Source organism: Cyphellophora attinorum, assembly GCF_001299255.1.
Source record: "Cyphellophora attinorum strain CBS 131958 chromosome Unknown Contig5, whole genome shotgun sequence".
Classification (NCBI taxonomy): domain Eukaryota; kingdom Fungi; phylum Ascomycota; class Eurotiomycetes; order Chaetothyriales; family Cyphellophoraceae; genus Cyphellophora; species Cyphellophora attinorum.
In genome coordinates, this window is record NW_017253233.1 from 750,659 (window position 1) to 767,785 (window position 17,127).

The 17,127-nt window shown below is 53.5% G+C and overlaps 5 protein-coding genes across 5 annotated transcripts; 3 read left to right on the forward strand and 2 right to left on the reverse strand.

Moving 5' to 3' along the window:
• Window positions 1-184: 184 nt before the first annotated feature.
• AB675_6941 (putative G3BP-like protein) lies at window positions 185-1,864 on the reverse strand (the record flags this gene model as incomplete). The annotated part of the gene is made up of 3 exons (XM_018147270.1): window positions 185-514; window positions 566-1,513; window positions 1,562-1,864. The coding sequence occupies 3 exons, from the start codon at window positions 1,862-1,864 to the stop codon at window positions 185-187; spliced, it is 1,581 nt and encodes a 526-aa protein (XP_018003453.1).
• A 638-nt stretch (window positions 1,865-2,502) lies between these two features.
• On the reverse strand, window positions 2,503-4,058 carry AB675_6942 (putative DNA primase large subunit; the record flags this gene model as incomplete). Its single annotated transcript, XM_018147271.1, has 2 exons — window positions 2,503-3,827; window positions 3,875-4,058. 2 exons carry the CDS (start codon window positions 4,056-4,058, stop codon window positions 2,503-2,505), a joined length of 1,509 nt encoding a protein of 502 aa, XP_018003518.1.
• A 467-nt stretch (window positions 4,059-4,525) lies between these two features.
• AB675_6943 (GTP:AMP phosphotransferase, mitochondrial) lies at window positions 4,526-5,343 on the forward strand (the record flags this gene model as incomplete). The annotated part of the gene is made up of 2 exons (XM_018147272.1): window positions 4,526-4,691; window positions 4,742-5,343. The coding sequence occupies 2 exons, from the start codon at window positions 4,526-4,528 to the stop codon at window positions 5,341-5,343; spliced, it is 768 nt and encodes a 255-aa protein (XP_018003319.1).
• Window positions 5,344-6,607: 1,264 nt separating this feature from the next.
• Window positions 6,608-11,570, forward strand: AB675_6944 (putative fungistatic metabolite; the record flags this gene model as incomplete). The annotated part of the gene is made up of 3 exons (XM_018147273.1): window positions 6,608-6,925; window positions 6,970-10,461; window positions 10,707-11,570. 3 exons carry the CDS (start codon window positions 6,608-6,610, stop codon window positions 11,568-11,570), a joined length of 4,674 nt encoding a protein of 1,557 aa, XP_018003390.1.
• A 2,556-nt stretch (window positions 11,571-14,126) lies between these two features.
• AB675_6945 (uncharacterized protein) lies at window positions 14,127-15,743 on the forward strand (the record flags this gene model as incomplete). The annotated part of the gene is made up of 1 exon (XM_018147274.1): window positions 14,127-15,743. One exon carries the CDS (start codon window positions 14,127-14,129, stop codon window positions 15,741-15,743), a length of 1,617 nt encoding a protein of 538 aa, XP_018003186.1.
• Window positions 15,744-17,127: the final 1,384 nt, after the last annotated feature.

Consider the following 17,127-nt stretch of genomic DNA (forward strand, 5'->3'; position numbering starts at 1 on the left):
GGAAAGTAGCATTAATGCATTGAATGACCTTCTGAAAAGAATGACCTTCTGAAAAAGGCCTCGAAATTGATGCGTAGGGAGGACTCTGTCAGGCTCTTCAAGAAGTTGACTGAATGCCGTATATGTTGACATTCAACCCTGGGCTCCTCCTGGTGCCAACACAGAAGAATATGTGGATGTTGTCCTATGCAGCTTGAGCTTGACCTCGTCCTCCTCGAGGAGTGACATTGCCAGATCGAGCACCACCACGCTGCTGAATTGCGCCGCCACGTGGAGCAGCGTTACCACCTTGAGGGCCCTGACTGCCTTGACGCTGCTGCATGTTGCCGCCACGACCAGTGCCTCGAGCATTCTGAGAATTGCCGCGGCCGAAGGGAGCATTGGCACCACCGTACGCATTGGGACGAGGGCGGCGCTCTTCGACAGTGATGGTCTCTGAGCCGACTGTGTGGGGATTGGCAGCAACAGCAGCGGCATAGCCATCAGAGTTGGCGAACTCAACGAAGGCGCAGTTCTGTGACTCGTTAGCACATACGGGTCATCGGCTGTGGTGGGCTTGACTTACCCGTTGACGGGAAACGTCAAAGTACTTCAACTCGCCGTGCTTCTCCAACGCCTCGCGCAGAAGACGAGCATCGACCTTGTCGTTAACATTCTTGATGTAAGCGAGCACGTTGCCGGGCTCGACCTTTGCTTGAGAAGTGCCGCGGCTCTTCTTGCCGTGACCTGCTTCCTGCCAGCCGTTGCTTGGGGTTGGTGACGGGCTTACGGCAGTTGGCTCAGTAGGAGCTGCTCGAGAGGCCGCGGCAGCTGGAGCAGCCGCCGGCTTCTGAGTTCTGGGTTGCGAGGGGGCAGCAGCCTGCACAGGGAGAGCTGGCACTGCAGGCTTGCTTCCACCAAGCATGCTGGCCCAGGTCTTGGGTTTGGCAGGCTGAGTTTCTGGGACAGGTTCTGGGGCCTTGGGAGGAGCGACAACGGTTGGCTCGGACGCAGCAGGAGCCTCAGGAGTAGGCTCTGGCTCAGCCTCCTTGACATCCTCAACCTCGGCTTCAGGCTCGTCAGCCTCGACAGCTGCTGGCTCCTCTTGAACAGATTCAGCCACACCGTTGACCGGCTCCTCAATCTCAGGTTCGGCGGCCTTGTCTTCTTCTAGCTTCTCATCGACTTGCTCTGCAGCGGTCTCGGAAACGACGAGCTTCTCAGTCGGAGGTTCAACAGTCTCGTCGGCAGGGGTGTTTGGCTCCTCCACAGGGACCTCGGGCTGTGCTTCATCATCTACGACCTCGACCTCATCCTCATTAAGGTACCGGAAGATGTCGTTGAGGACGAAATAGCCGTTCGGCTGCTCGGCTAGGACGAAGGTCTGCACGAACTTGTGGTGTGCCTGGCCTTTGTTGGACATCTCACCGATGACTTGGACAACGATGTTCGAAAAAGAGGTCTGAGAGTCGACATTGAGGACGCGGACTTTGCAGTCGCGGATGTCAAGCGACTTGATCTTCTCGCTGATAGCCTATTAAATGTTAGCTAAAGATACACAGGTGGATTTGATCAAGCTTACCTTTTCGCCAACAGCTGGAATGACCTTCTCGGCCTCGACGCCAGTGACAAGCTGAGACTTCTTCTTGTAGAACAGATGTATCCGTTCAGGGCTTTTGGAGAGTGTGGTGTAGTATTGCTCAACGAAGTACCAGCCAATCTCTTGTGGATCAGCTTTCTGAGTGCTAGCCGCGGCAGAAGCAGTGGTGCTTTGGGACACAGACGGAGCATGACCGGAGGTAGGTGGAATGGAGGCAGCCAGCTCAGCGGGTTGGCTAAACTGGTTGCCGTATACGCCGTTCATCGTGGAAGTTGAGTCAGCCATAGTTGAAGATGATCAGAGCTCGACTGCGATGAGAGCAGTCAATGATCGCTGGACGCGCTGACTTTTGGACTGAGCGTTAAGAGATGAAGTAGACGCGCGAAGCCCGCTAAGAAGATGACTTAAAACGTGACCAGAGGTCGGTCTGTTCTTGCGCAGACGTTGTGCCGTCGCAAGACTCTGGTCTGAAGCAAATCAGAAAACTTTTGTGAGCAGAAGCGATCTCGGGCTGCGAAGTCCAGTAAAAAGCTGACCGAACGGGAACAATGGATGGAATAAGATACGAGTGTGACTTGAGAGGTAGACAAGCTGGATACAGCAATAGTAAGCTGTATGAGATGAAAGTCGAAGGATGAAATAATTTAGCAAACCAGCCGAGATGGAATTCACGATGCGCTCAAGTTCGCTGTCTCTCCACGTCTTCAGAAGCTCGGCTTGGCATTTCTCCACGGCGGTGTTCATCACGTGCAGTAGCATCAACCGACTCAGTCTGTGTATCTCTTTCACTCATCGAGTGAAGACGAAATGCCTCTTCAAGGTGTGCTGGGCATGTTAGATTGCTGGACCTTGGCCAATGATCATTACTTCATCGCTACAATAACGCGCCGTGGCATCACTACACGAAATGTTCCTGTCTTCGTTCATCCCTCCATCCGAATGTCCTGCTTCGGCTCACCCAGGTTCTTCAGCAAGTACGATCGCTTGAAGTATGTGTTCGGATGGACGATCGTGTCGAGCTCAGCAGCGCCCCAGATACCTTCGTCTTTCACCTTCTTGATCTCACCCTTATGCGCCCATTCGAAGACCCGATTACAGGCAATGTGGTACCGCTTCTTCTCGACATCCTCCTTGACCCCCTTGAGTAGGTCTCGATCATGCACGCCGGTAGCTTGCAGCATACTGGTGAGGTTATCTACGCTAAAGTGGCGATACGGACAGCCGTGTGCTTCTCCCGTGCCCGGTGGGTGCTCGGTCAATATTTTCTGGCACGAGTACGGTGAATAGCCTCGTCCTCTACGATTCGAGTCACCTCCCACGTCGCCGTATACGTGGCGGACGTTGTAGCGGTACTCCTTGTTGAACGTGTCGTCCGTGATCTTGTTGAAAGCCTGCCGCCAGAAAAGAAGACAGTCTTCGAGACTCAGTCCGATGCCTTTCAGGAAGAGGCTGTACTGCAGCCGACCGTAATGCTTGAGATGACTGTTCTGACGAAGTGTGGTGTGCAAGTTTTTCATGCACAGCGGGAAGTGTTGTGAAAGTGCGTCGATGTTGGCTGCGTTGATTGGAGCACCAGCAAGAGCAGAGTCTGAGTCCGAGAAGCCCGCATCCGGGGTAGTGAAGTTCTTTGACAGGTGGTCGAGGATGGGCGAGAGGCGGTCGTCTTCGTCTAGCCGTGGTAGTTGTCTTGCTGTGAGCTCGAGGCCGCTTTCCAACCGTTTTGTGAATTCGTTGAGGATCATACTGGTCTGCTCCTTCAGTGGCACATATGCCTTGCCCCTCTTGATCAGCACCCGCCGGTGCTCAACGAGCTCTGGCACTCTGGTCCAGTCAACCTTGAACCAGTTCTCGTCGTCCAGCCTCCGTACGCCGGGCGTCGCTCCTAACAGTTCCTCACCGAGGCCTTTTTTTTCCTCTGGTGTGACATAGTCCCAGTCGAGGTTCAGACTCTCGATGAAGGCACGTTTCTCGCGTCCATCGTCTTCCTCAAGTCGCAACTTGAACAACATTGATTCCACTCGAGCGAACCTCCTCCGCAGATCTTCTGTGCCAGAAAATGCAAGTCTGAGAATGTAGTGTGAGTAGTGGTCTTTCCGTCGTTCGCTCTTGAGCCGTTGGTCTATCTGGCTGCCTGCGGCTGCTGAATTTGCCGACAGTTGCAGGTACTTCTTGATGATGGGCTGCATATGTGCCGCCGTTTCGGGCGGTGATCGGTTCCTGAACGAGCATGATTCGAGTTCCGCGAGGACTATTCAATTTAGCTGATGCATTTCAGCGAAGGCGACGTAGTCATACCTCTCAGTCTGTCGATCGCCCACGTCTCGAACTCCTCGAGTGTGATCTCTTGGGTTGGAGGCACATCGTATAGTGACAGGCGATGAGGATAGTCGTTCTCCTTGTATGTTGCTGTTGCGAATTGGAGTTTCTTGTGGTCAAGACGCTTCCGCTTGTTGTCAAACCGAGTCTCTGTGCGAATCATGATGGCTGTTGTGTGTAAGTGCCAGTAGGCAGACCATGACACTCGTCGCCAAAATCTGAGGCCACTCAAAGAAACGCGTCCACCAACCCTTGACCGCGTTTTGGAGAACTACCGGAGATCAGCTCTTACCTCCGACATTTGGAGCTTGAAGCTCGAAGCTCGGATTGCGGGCGAGTTCGGTCAGCTGCAGATCAGTTAGCTTCACCTTCTCCGCAGTCCTCGGGCGCGCACTGCAGGAGGACCCGAGCGAACAAGTTTCGGTATAACGGCCTGGACCACATTGCTTCTGGCCAGCCTTCACGATCTTCTTACAACGATCAGCGTGTATATACCACTTCACAACAGCACCTTGCGATTCGTGCTTCACTCGTACTTGACAGATCAACATGAAGCCGTGACCAATTTTGTTGGGCGAGCGGCCCTGCGCGAGCGGCTCAGCTATCTGCCGGCACCCCTAGGCATACACCATGGCTGCAAGAAAGCTGCGTGAAGCTGCACGAATAATCTTGGTCGGCGCACCTGGTGTTGGGAAGGGAACGCAATCAGAACGACTTATACAAAGATACCCGCAGCTCAGCTCTATTGCGACGGGTGACCTGCTTCGGCAGCATGTGAAGGATAAGACAGAACTAGGTATGCAGTCTGCCTGTGAACCACCTGGCGTACCCGCTTACACAGTGTAGGCCGACAAGCGGACTCGTATATGAAGCAGGGCGGTCTCGTGCCAGATCCATTGATCCTCAACTTGATCCTATCGGAGCTCACCACGCGTAAGTGGCTCAAGACCAACCGACCGAATGAAGAAGTGGTAGCAGCCATTGAGCGCGGAAACGGCTCTGCGTCATCCGCAGTACAACCCGACAGCAGTCCAGACTGCTCGTTCCTCCTCGATGGCTTTCCTCGAACGGCAACTCAAGCGCAGGCACTATCACACTTACTTCCGATGAACCTCGTCATACATCTCGTCACGCCCGTTGACATCATCCTGGGAAGAATGGCAAACCGGTGGATACATGCGCCATCCGGCCGAGTATACAACGTAGGCTTCAACGATCCGAAGGTCCCTGGCAAAGACGACGTGACTGGCGAGGCATTGTCACAGAGAGAAGATGACAGTGAAGACACCTGGAGGAAACGGTTGACCAAATTCGACGAGACCAGTACAGGTCTGCTGAACTTCTACCGAGAAAGTGGTCCCGGACTTGTGGTGACAGTGAAGGGAGATTCCAGCGACGAGATCTCGCCACAAATATACCGAGAAATCGAGCAAAGGTTTGGGGCTTGACCAGGTCCAGGCACGCTCCGTGGCCACAAATATTTGATCATATCTGTCAATACTATGCGAATTACCTCTCGAAGTCCTTTCCCACTTCTCAGCGATGATTCGCAGCATGGATTGTCCCCTCAACTGTGATTTTCCAGATTCCAAGGAGGTCAGAATGACCTCGGATCCCAGATGCCCAGTCAGAGTAAGTCAAAAGAGTGATCTGCGCACGAATCGACGGACAGCCTCATCGTAGAGAGGATGAGGCTGGAATAAACAATACTAGATGTACTGCTGCTCATCGGCGGTGAATTGTAAAGAAGAGAAAGAAGATGATATCCGATACAAAAATCCTGGAGGATCGAGCCCGGCCGCGTTCCGCAACGGCTTGGCACAAGAAGCTTAACGCGACAGCAGCCAGAGTGACTCAGGTGCCCATTGTCTCTCCTCATTTCTCAGGATTCGACAGATGCGAAAGCCGGAATTGCAGCATGCAGCAGCACACCCGCAAGGTTGGAAATCAACATGAGCAAAGAAAGTTCCAGGCTCACTGCGCAAGTCGGTCTTGCCATACCAGTTACCCTATTTGTGCGGCACGATTTGAGCCATACTCTTCTTGCGCATCCGAATCGCAACCCAAACATTTGTCAGTGATCAGACGAGATGATTGATATTGATCGTGGTGACGAAGTCTATGTCTCAAAGTACTGCAGATGTCCAATGTGACTATCAGGGAGCGCCAATTCTCAACCGTTGCCATGCCCGCTCTAGATTCTACACCAAGGCTGCAGCCGGACTGACATCAGCTATATTGGTCACGCTCGACACATCTCAAGCACTATGCTTGCGAAGCAAGTCCAATCAAGGAGATGAATTCAGTATGGGTTTTGCGTATGAATTGATGAGTTGCAATTTTGAGGATCTACGCGTTCAAAGCAACCAGGACCCAATGTCTCGGAAAGGAGCCGCCCACGACGTTACCAGTAAGTTTTGATGACAGCTCGATGGTATCGTCAAAATGGCTTTGCAAAGACTGATATATCGCCATGGCCGCCATTGCTCCTTGTGCTTCCTGTTGCTTCCAGTCACTCCTTTAAGGCAGTTTGGTATGCTTTTTGATTTCCTGCACAGAATGCGATCACTTCGGTCAGCGCCTATATGGCCAATAATATCAGTTCTATGGCTGTGTGTGTCATTCCTTCCCATCGCCAATGCCCTTCACAAGACCGACACCATTACTTGGGGTGGATCGAACGACCGGACCGGCTATCAGACCAATCACAACATGGACCCAGCCATTGTCGGAAGTCCTCAATTTGGTTTTCTCTTCAAGACGCTGCTTCCGGGCACGTTCCTCGTCAACAACCAGAATGTGCCGGAGCAGATCTTCTCCCAACCACTTGTCTACACCGGAAGTGATGGCGTCCAGTACGTCTACATAGCGACGACGCAGAACAACATCTACAAAATGAATGCAAAGACTGGAGCCATCGTAGCCTCGCGCAATCTGCATCGACCTTTCCTTGTCTCGGATCTCGATGGCTGCACCGACATCAATCCTACTATTGGAGTGACAGCGACAGGCGTCATTGATCCCTCCACGGTAAGTAGTTCCTGGGCCATTAATGCCAAGCTGACTCGATGCAGGACACCTGGTATCTCACAGCCAAGACGTATCTCGACCAGAGCGCGAGCGGTGCACGTGGCAAACCCAATGGCCGCTACTACTTCCACGCTATTAGTACCACCGACTTGACTGAACGACCAAACTTTCCAGTCGATCTGGAGGGCTCGGCTGCTCGGAATAACCCCAGTCGCGGCTTCGGAGCTGGAATACATCATCAGCGTCCAGGACTATTGCAGCATGGCCAGTACATCTATGCTGGATTTGCAAGTCACTGCGCTCAGTACAATTTTACTGGCTGGATCTTCGGATGGGATAAGTCTTCCGGCAAGATCGTGGAACAGTTCACTACCGAAGGTGCCGGCGTTGGTCCGACTGTTCCAGGAGGTGGTGTGTGGATGTCTGGCGGAGGCTTAACGAGCGACGACAAGGGCAGCATGTTTTTCGCCACAGGCAACGGTTACGCCTCGCAACTCAGCAACATCCCTGTCAATGGTCGAAATCCACCACCCGCTCTCGAAGAAGCAGCAGTTCACATGGCAATCAACGATGACGGCTCTCTTCGCGTCATTGACTTCTTCATGCCTTGGGAGAAGCCACAACTAGACGGCGCCGACAAAGATCTTGGAACGACACCCCTCGAAATGCTGCCAAGTCAATTTCAATGCGGCAACGTCAAGCGGATGGGCGTCGTCACTGGCAAGAGCGGCAAGACATACTGGCTCGATCTCGACAATCTAGGAGGCTACCAGAATGGGCCAAACAAGCTGGACAATGTCATTCAGGTCACTCAGAACGAGAACTCGGTCTACGCCGGTGCTGGTGTCTATCCCATGGAAGGCGGCTACATCTATATCAATGTCATCCAATACCCAACTCATGTCTACAAGTTCTCGTGCAACAATGGAGTGGCCTCGTTCAATTGGGTCGCCGATTCACCAGAAAAGAACGCTTATGTGCTGGGTGTTGGCCACGGTACTACCACTTCACTCGATGGACAGCCAGGTACTGGTCTTCTATGGACCAGCGACGTCGAAGGAGCGAATTTACGAATCTATGACGCCGTGCCAAGTGGCGGCAAGCTCAACCTTCGCAACTCTTTCGTCACGCCAGGCACCACAAAGTTCTCCCGCCCGGTCTTTGGCGATGGCATCGTCTATCAGGGCACGAATCAGGGCTACATTTACGCCTATGGCTCACCTGTCAACCTGCCGGTCAATTGCAGTTCTCTTCAGTTTGCATCAACCAACTTGAACCAGACATCAGCTCCTCAAGCTGTACAATGCCTTGCCAACACTGCTATGACCATCAACGCGGCCAGCATCGCTGGCAACCCGAACTTCGTCCTCAGCGGCTTGCCGACCCTCCCATATCAACTCACTCAGGGACAGGTACTCTCCTTCCAAGCAGTTTTTGCACCAAAGTCTGTCGGACCTCTGTCCTCCGCTGTCGTGCTCAACACAACTCAACAAACCCAAGGCTACTCGACTAGCACACAAGTCTTGCTTCGTGGCACCGGACAGAGCCAGGCAGCTCTGCTGCAAATTGCACCGAACACTATCAGCTTCAATTCTTACATCACTGGCCAGGATATCGCAGGTGTCAATCAGTCCTTTACCATCAGTAACGTCGGCAATAGCACTCTTCAAATCTCGTCCATCCTCTTCTCGACGTCATCAGCGGCTGGACCTTGGGTTGCACCGAACGGGACTGCGAATGCGAAGACCGTGTCTGCCTTCACCTTCTACAGTCTGCCCAGTTCCATTCTCGCCAACCAAGGCGTATCAGTTCCAGTCAACTTCAATCCTTCTCAGAGTGGCAGCTACGTCGTGTTCGTACAGATCAATTCGAACGGAGGTTCGACAGTGCTCAATGCTGTTGCATCCGGGTCGGATCAGCCGAAAGCTCTCATCGAGTTCGAGACTCCGATGGGCACCTGGGTTCCATACAGTAATGGTACCACATTCTCCTTCGGAAATGTCACAGAGAATACGAGTCGAAATCTGCGGCTTCGAATCTCCAATAAAGGAACGGCCAACGCTGCACCCATCTCGCTGACAGTTAGTAAGCCGCCGTTTGGTATACCAGGAAGCATCATCGGCGCCAACAACCAGGTTGACCTTGCGGAAGGCAGCCTCATTTCTGCTGGACAAAACGCCACAGCGACTCTGTACTGTTCACCACCAAAGAGTCAATTCAACGTCAATGCATACACAGGCAACGCGACCTGGACGATCAATCTCAATGATCCCACCTTTGGCAAGCAGCAGCTCAAGTTCGCCTGCAATGCTGTCTCCGAACAAGTCGGGCCTCTGAATCCAGGCACACAGCAGGCGACATACCGCTACGCTGGCTGCTTCAAGGAGAACGATCCTGGCCGACAGCTGCAGACTCAGATCTACTCGTCCGATACTGCCAACAACAACAGCGCCTGCATCAGCCAGTGTGCTGCAAGTGGCTACATCTTTGCTGCCACCCAATACCGAGCTCAATGTTGGTGTGGCTACAACCGACCCAAGACTCTCGTCACGGACGACAACTGCAACTTCCCGTGCACCGGAGACAGCAATCAGATCTGCGGCGGAAATGGTGTCAATGGCGGCGGCGCATTTCTGTCGACTTTCGGCGACATCGCTCGCTGGAACGGCAACTCGACTGACACTCCTGGTCCTTACATCAACCCTGGAGCGCTTGGTTTCCAGAGTCTTGGTTGCTACACAGAAGGCTCAGGTGTACGTGCGCTCACTGTGCAGCCAAACTCCAACAACACGATTCTAGGGTGTCTTAGCGCCTGCGTTGGCTACAAGTACTCTGGTGTTGAATATGGTGGTCAGTGCTTCTGTGGCAACAGTCTTGGAGCAGGATCGGTGAGCGCATCAGCATCGGATTGCAGCATGACGTGCAACAACAACCAGACCGAGTACTGCGGTGGTCCAAGCCGCCTCAACATGTATGCATCTGGTTCTCTTCCAAGCTCCAGCTCATCAGCGAACCCTTCATCGACTGGGTCGACATTGACGTCAAACTTTGCCTCGACCGCCACCTCAATCTCATCATCGCAGACTACTACCACGACTGTTGCTATTCCGGGCACGCCCACACCTGTACCCAGTGCTCTGAGTTTCCGCTACGTCGACTGCTACTCCGAAGGATCTGGCACGCGAGCACTTGCAGACAAAGCGACCGCCTCTTCTTCCATGACTGCTGAGATCTGTGCCTCTTTCTGTACCGGATACCAGTACATGGCGACGGAGTATAGTTCCGAATGCTATTGCGGCAACACCCTACTGGGAGGATCAGCCGTTGTCACTGACGGTCGCTGTTCAATGACCTGCTCAGGCAATTCTGGAACGATCTGTGGTGGTCCGAACGGCCTCTCGCTGTACCAATTCGCGCCGCCTAGCTCCAGCAGTACAACTTCATCGCTGGCTGGGACGACTTCAGTCATCTCGACCTCAGTCACATCTCGGGTCAGCACTGTCAACGCCACATCTTCAATGACCATCATGACTTCAGTCAGCTCGAGCATGTCATTGAGCTCATCTTCTGTTTCCGCTACAGTGTCGAACATCACAACGAACTCCTCAGCGACCACAAGAAGTGCCTCTACAGCGACCGCCACTTCCATTGGAGGCAGTAGCAGCAGCATCTCAACGACATCGGCAGGAATTGCAACCACAAGTGCAACTATATCCATTGTCTCCACGACCGCGACTTCTCCCACTGCCGCCGCCTCGACGAGTTTGACATCACGAAATAGCACTTCCCTGTCTACTACCACGTCAGCCACTGCTACATCATCGAGCTCACCATCCTCCCCGAACGTTCCTTCGTCAGTAGGAACATCATCTCGAAGCGCAACCCCTACGCCCTCGTCGAGCTCAGCGACCTTACTTGCAACTACTCTCAGCACACAGACCACTCGGGCATCCACCACACTCACAACCACTGCCACCACCACCACCGCTACCTCACCAACCTCAACTCCACCATCCCCCTACCTTCCCCTCGGCTGCTACGCCGAGCCCTCAACCGGCGGACGCTTCTCCCTTCAGGCATGACATCTTCCTCCACCATGAACGCCACCGTCTGCGCCACCTTCTGCAATTCGAAGAACCTCCCCCTCTTCGGCCTCGAGTACTCGCGCGAATGCTACTGCGGTTCTTCCCTTCCTTCCACATCTACACCTCTGTCCACCAACGCCTCCTCAGCCGCCGCCGGTTGCAATATGGCTTGTTCTGGATCTGCCTCGCAGATCTGCGGCGGCAGTGGGAAAGTGAGTGTGTACAATAACACACTCGTCGTGCCGCCGCGGCTGAAGGCTACGGTTGGTCCGGATGGGTGGGGGTATAAGGGATGCTTTGTGGATTCTGGACCGCGGACGCTGGGTGGGGCGAGTTTCGTGAATGCTACGAGCATGACTCAGGAGTTGTGTGTGGCTGGGTGTAAGAGTCGGGGCTTCAAAATGGCGGGTGTGGAGTATGCGCAGGAGTGCTACTGTGCGGATGCGTTGAAAGATGGTGTGCAGGTGGCGGGGATGGGAGATTGCGAGGGGATGTTGTGCAAGGGCGATGCGAGTGAGTATTGTGGTGCGGGCGGGAGGATCGCCGTCTGGGGAGCTTGAAAGGTCGAAAGAGGTGGCACGACGTTGGACTTCGATCACGAAGTCGCCCGGGTGGCTTTTCGCTTCTTGGTCTATCTTTCATGGACTTTTGCCTGAGTCCAAGGAATTTCTTTCTGGCCTTGCGTGTCCGCAAGAGACTGAGCCATGTCGAGGTCGCACGTGCACTGCGACCACCAAGGCTCTTGTTCAATTCGAAGCCAACACCCTGTAAACTAATGCTTAACGTTTATGTTCACGTCACTCCTCCATGGCTGTCTTGGTTCGAAATGTATTGTATTCACAAAAACAAGCACACCCGAGCCGCTGTTGCTCACCAGCAAAGTCTAACCCGTCGATGATCATGTCGGCCGCACTTCTCTCAGCATATGTAAGGCTCATGGAGAGTGAGTGATAGCTGAAGAATTAGGCTTGTTAGGCTTTCAACGCCAAGCCACTGCTGCCTGCCTGCTCCAACTTCCAACCTATATAGCTTCCTCCGCACCCCTTTCCTCCTCGATTTCTTCTTCTCCTCTTCGTCCATGTGCACGGGTTTTAACTGCGCCAGTGAGGATTTCATCCGAGGCCAGTTTTTTGCTAGTTGAAAACTACCAAAGACCTGATCTATTCTGATCTTTGATTGGAATAGTAATTTCTTTCAAATCATCATTGCTGCTGTTGCGGCACCTTTTCAGCATTCGTCTCCCTCGTGAGGGAGGGCATGGAGAAGAGGTACGTGCTCAATCTTCATATGTAGCGTGCTTGTGTGTACGTCGATCAGAGGGAGGAGTTGGTCTAAGCTGCCATGACATGCCGCCGAGTTTCAGGACAAGTCGGCAGCGCAACGTCGAAAGAGATCTCAAGTCGATTTGGGCGTTCGTTGGCCTCATCCACGAAGACACCTGGTATGACAACTGCCAGACAATGCGACACGACCACGAAATAGCCCCATCATATACTCATGTCAATGTCGCTCTCATTGATCCATCGCCATAGTATCAGCATTCTGTGGCCGGACATTCACTTCTGAAACACCTCACCGCCGCGGCAATCAGCTTCGATCCGCCTCCTACCAAAGATCCCTTGACGTGTCGACACCTAGTTCAAGGCCTTTGGCAGAGGGGCAGAAGGTTCAGCTGGACAGTACTCAGGTTTCCACCAGGTGACTCACATTGTCCCCGCGACTTCAGCTGGGCAGGAGCACTTTTGCCCTTGTTAAAGCAGCGAGTCCTTGGCGCAAAACCCGATTGAAGTCAAGAAGGGCAAGTCAACATCCGCTCTGAGAAGCCAGGCACCATCGACCCCTCACAAACAATCTGCTCACATGTCGAAAGTGTGAGGTTGCAAACTGTCTTCACTGCTGGCCGCTGCCTTGCACTTAGCGGCGCAACCGATAGAAGTCAAGAAAGGAAGGTCACGGCCCCTTTTTGGGAAGGCAGGCACCAGTGACTTCCCCCAGCAACGCGACAGTTTGCTTGAAATCTGAGGTTGCAGGTTGCTGTCATCCTCTGACCATTGCCCCGCACTTAGCGGCGCGACAGATGGAAGTTGGCTTGCTTCCTTTTCTGAGAAGGTGAGTTGCCATTTCTGAACGGTAGGCAGCAGCAGTGTTGCTCCTGCAACGTGTCCTTTCAGTAAATGGAGGGGCTCTGTGCTTTCACATTGGGAGGGTCTTGCTCAGGGCTGCTTTCTGTGAGTTGGACCCTCGGGGACTGCATATCATGCTGTGCAATTCTTACTACAAGTAGATGGCCTGCACATCATGAGGCTCTACAGTACTGCTTTGTGCATCAACCCCATCAACAGTGCCATCAGGCAAAACATATCAGATTGCTCTGTTTGCCAGCACATCGTGGCTCGAGAGGCATTGCGATATAATCCATTCTCGACTCTGCTACTTTGAGGTCCATGCACGCACAGCAAGCGTTCTTCCCGTAGTTTACGATATGTACACTGCAGTTTTCTGAACAATTTCTCAGCATTTGCTCTCATGTCGTTTGCCAGCGGAACTTGCGGTCGTCTCCAAGGCTTCCACCTGCATCCCTGTTTCCGCCCGCGACTTCCGCCCGCAGCCCCTGAATCCGCCTGCCGCCGCTTTAGCCACCACCTCCTGCCACTTTACACGAGTATTCCTATCCTGTTCTCACCTGTCATCCTGCAACCATGGATTGATTTGCTATGCAATCTTTTGACAACAATTTCAATGCTGCAACCCCCGAACAAGCCATTGGCCTTCATTCGTCTACAAAGAAGATGTTGCCTCCGTCCCGGCAAACCTGCAGCCGCTGTCAGGCTTCGTCCAATTTCGTGGCTTGCAGCATCCTCGTATCTGCTTGCAGTACCAAGGCCACGCTAGATATGACGCGACAGCCCCTTAGGAAGCTTGCGCAAGAGTCGATGTCTATCTCGTACTGTGACTTCCGAGTGCATCATTTCCAGGCATCTCCATCACGGTGATCACCTGGATAGATTTTCAGCAACGGAGCATCTGCTTGACCTGCCATAATGTCATCGTGACGAGGTCTCACAGCGCCCTCCCTGGCGAGGAATTCAAGCAAGATCTGTCGGATCAGCAACATCATGGCTTCCGCTGCGGCTAGTGCATTCACCTACACACCTCTCGACCCCGGATATATACGTCTTCTCCGTGTCCTTCCAGAGAGCACAACGGACGACATACGTTGCCAGCTGATACGCCATAAGATCGAGTCAGGCGTGAGGCAGAACTTTGGAGCCGTTTCGTACTGTTGGCATGATCCAACTCCGGTGGCCTCCATCACCATTGATGGACAGCCATTTGGGGTAGCTCAAAATCTCCTTGACTTCCTCCAGAATCGCTTTGTCAAGCCAGTCCCGTTTGGCATGTATAACGCAGGGGCCTTCTGGACATGGGATCTCTGGATCGACGCTATATGCATCAACCAGGCGGACCTTGAAGAGAAGACCGAGCAACTCAATAGCATGCATCATATCTACTGTACCGCAAAAGGCGTCATTGCCTGGTTGGGCAAAGAGGAGCCCTTCACAAAGGCGGCATTCCTAGCCCTACACATGCGGTGGGCCATGAATAATGGATTTTTGACCCCGGATCAAACCCTGGACCTTGAGCAGAAGGCTGCAGCTTTGGGCAGAGACGACGTGGTCGCGCTTTCAAGAAATCCGTATTTCTCGCGCACGTGGATCGTTCCAGAAGTCATCTGCTCTGATACCCGTCTGATGCTGCACAGCGGCCGCTTCGTCGTCCCCTTTTCAAGTCTGCGCGCGTTCAGTGCTTTGGACAAGGGTACAATCGCTACACAGGGCGCGCCTGACGCCCTGGTGAAAGACGGATTGAGTATCGCGGTAGAGAGTCTCCTATACACGAAAGACCGAAACAAACGAGCCATGGCGTCCGCCCCGGGTGGCAACAGGCAGACCGGAGACCCACTTCATACATTTGTGACCACTGTCTTGGACCACAAGAGCAAACAATGCTCGGACCCTCGAGACAAGATCTTTGCGTTCCGCGGTCTGCCGACTGCCCAGGCGCTCGACGAACAGTACGCCCCACGATTCGAGGCGGACTATACCATGTCTTTCGATGAAGTCGCTGTCGCTACCCTGTCGTATATCGATAGGCTGTCAGGCGTCGACGAGAGCGAGCTTGCAGGCGCAGTGGTACCGGAATTTGTCGTGATGAGTCTCTTTGGCGTCGATCTGGCCTCTGACGGGTTCCGCGCCTGGTTGCGTGGCAAAGTTGTGCATGATGCTACAGAGGGCACCCTGAAGATGTTGACGGGCTCTGGGAAGAGCGTGGATTGCACCACGCCGATCATCAACTCGCTCCTGAACGGCGAGGTCTCTGAGATCGTGACAATGTTGACAGGTCGCACTTCCAATCCCAGTAATCGGGAAGGCCGGCTCTATGTTGAGGAAAAGCCCCGCGATCCGAACAGATACACCTCTTTCCCGAACATCCTGATCGCTGGTACCGAGTTCAGGTCGCGGCTCCACCACATTGAGGAGGACGTCAAGGGTCCACATCCGAGTCAAGAGAAGGCATATACCACCGAGTCGTCTCCAAGTGCGGCAGCATCCAAGCATAGCTCTACCGATGAGGAGGCCTCTCGTGTTATCTCACAGCAGAAGCAGAAACGCAACAAGCTCATCACAAAACTGAGCACAATTTTCAAGAGACATCGAGAATCGAATCCCTGAGTGGTGTGAGCCATCATCCATACACAACATTAGCGTCTCCGTTGTGTGCGAATTTGTAATTACCAGCTGCGCTGCAAAGGCTCGTAGCGAACTACATCCCAAGGCCTCTGGCACAGTCGTGACGTTGAAGTTCAGCTTCGCATCAACGACCAACGCCGAAACAACACACTCGACGCGGGCTGATTCCAAGCTGAGCTCTTTGCCCTCCGCGAACGAAGTCACAAGCAAGCAACCCCCATGCGAAACCGCGAGACCAGTACATTGCCTCTTCGGTTTACAAAACTTCACGTACACGTCAGTTCTGGCCATGTACGCCATGCTTTCGAAGCTGAGCGGAATGGGAGTCGGCGATCGTCTCCGTCGTCGCAATCGGCTGGGGGTGACTTCCTGCCCACATAGTGATCAAGCGACGGTCTTGCATATATGGTTGCAGCAACTCTATGCCCTAGTAAGGACCCTAATTGCCTCACCTGAACGAGGCTCGAACTACGACACGCATACCAACCCATCAGCCCGGCGCTCAGAGGACGCCGTTCATACCGGGTCGATCGCATCAAGGTATCTTGGGTGGTGCCTTTTGGGAGGAAGAGGTGCTTGCGATGGGGGCCTCTTACATCGACGACGACGTATGCTCACCAACTTCATAGCATTCCACGTCAGCCAGACGAGCACATTTGAGTCCGATAAACACAACAATGTAGCCAAGAGGTTCTCGCCGCGTGTACGCTGCTGGTGTCTATCTTCGAGGCCAGGGTCAATGCATGTGCCAAGGTCGCCGCCTCCTTACCAATCGGGGCATGCGCCGCGTTGCGTGTTGATAGTCCTTTGTTAAACCAAAGCCGCTCGCAGTTGCCGTAATCTGTGTTTTGCCTGTCAGTCATTTAGACTCGCATTCTGTTTCAGCGAATCGCAGTATTTTGGTCGAAGACTGATTGGCTATATGTGCGCGCGCTGCCTACCACTAAGGCCCTGATCTTGCGCGTTCCCGACTCCCGAGTTCCGATCGCTGATATATAGCGCACTCGCAAATCCAACGGCAAACTCAATCGGCGCCTTGTGCGCTGCCCTGTCCACAACCAATCACAGCCATGCCAGACCTCCGAAAATAGTCCCAGGGACCATGACGTAGCCGCCACGCCGTCCTTTCCGGGGCAGAATGTTCTTGGTGGATTCGCAGAGCCGCAAGTGCCGCCTCAACTTTTGACCAGATGACAGGGCGAGCAGTCCGATATGCTCGGCCTGACAGGAGTTTCGTGCTCAAACTTCGGCGATTGTTCTGCTGGCCGATGGAGTTGCTGACTTCGCTGGTGGGCACTGGCAGTATGTATATCGCAAGATATGCCTTTGCTTGCCTTTTTGCTTGCGTGGGCCGGTGTCGCAACGT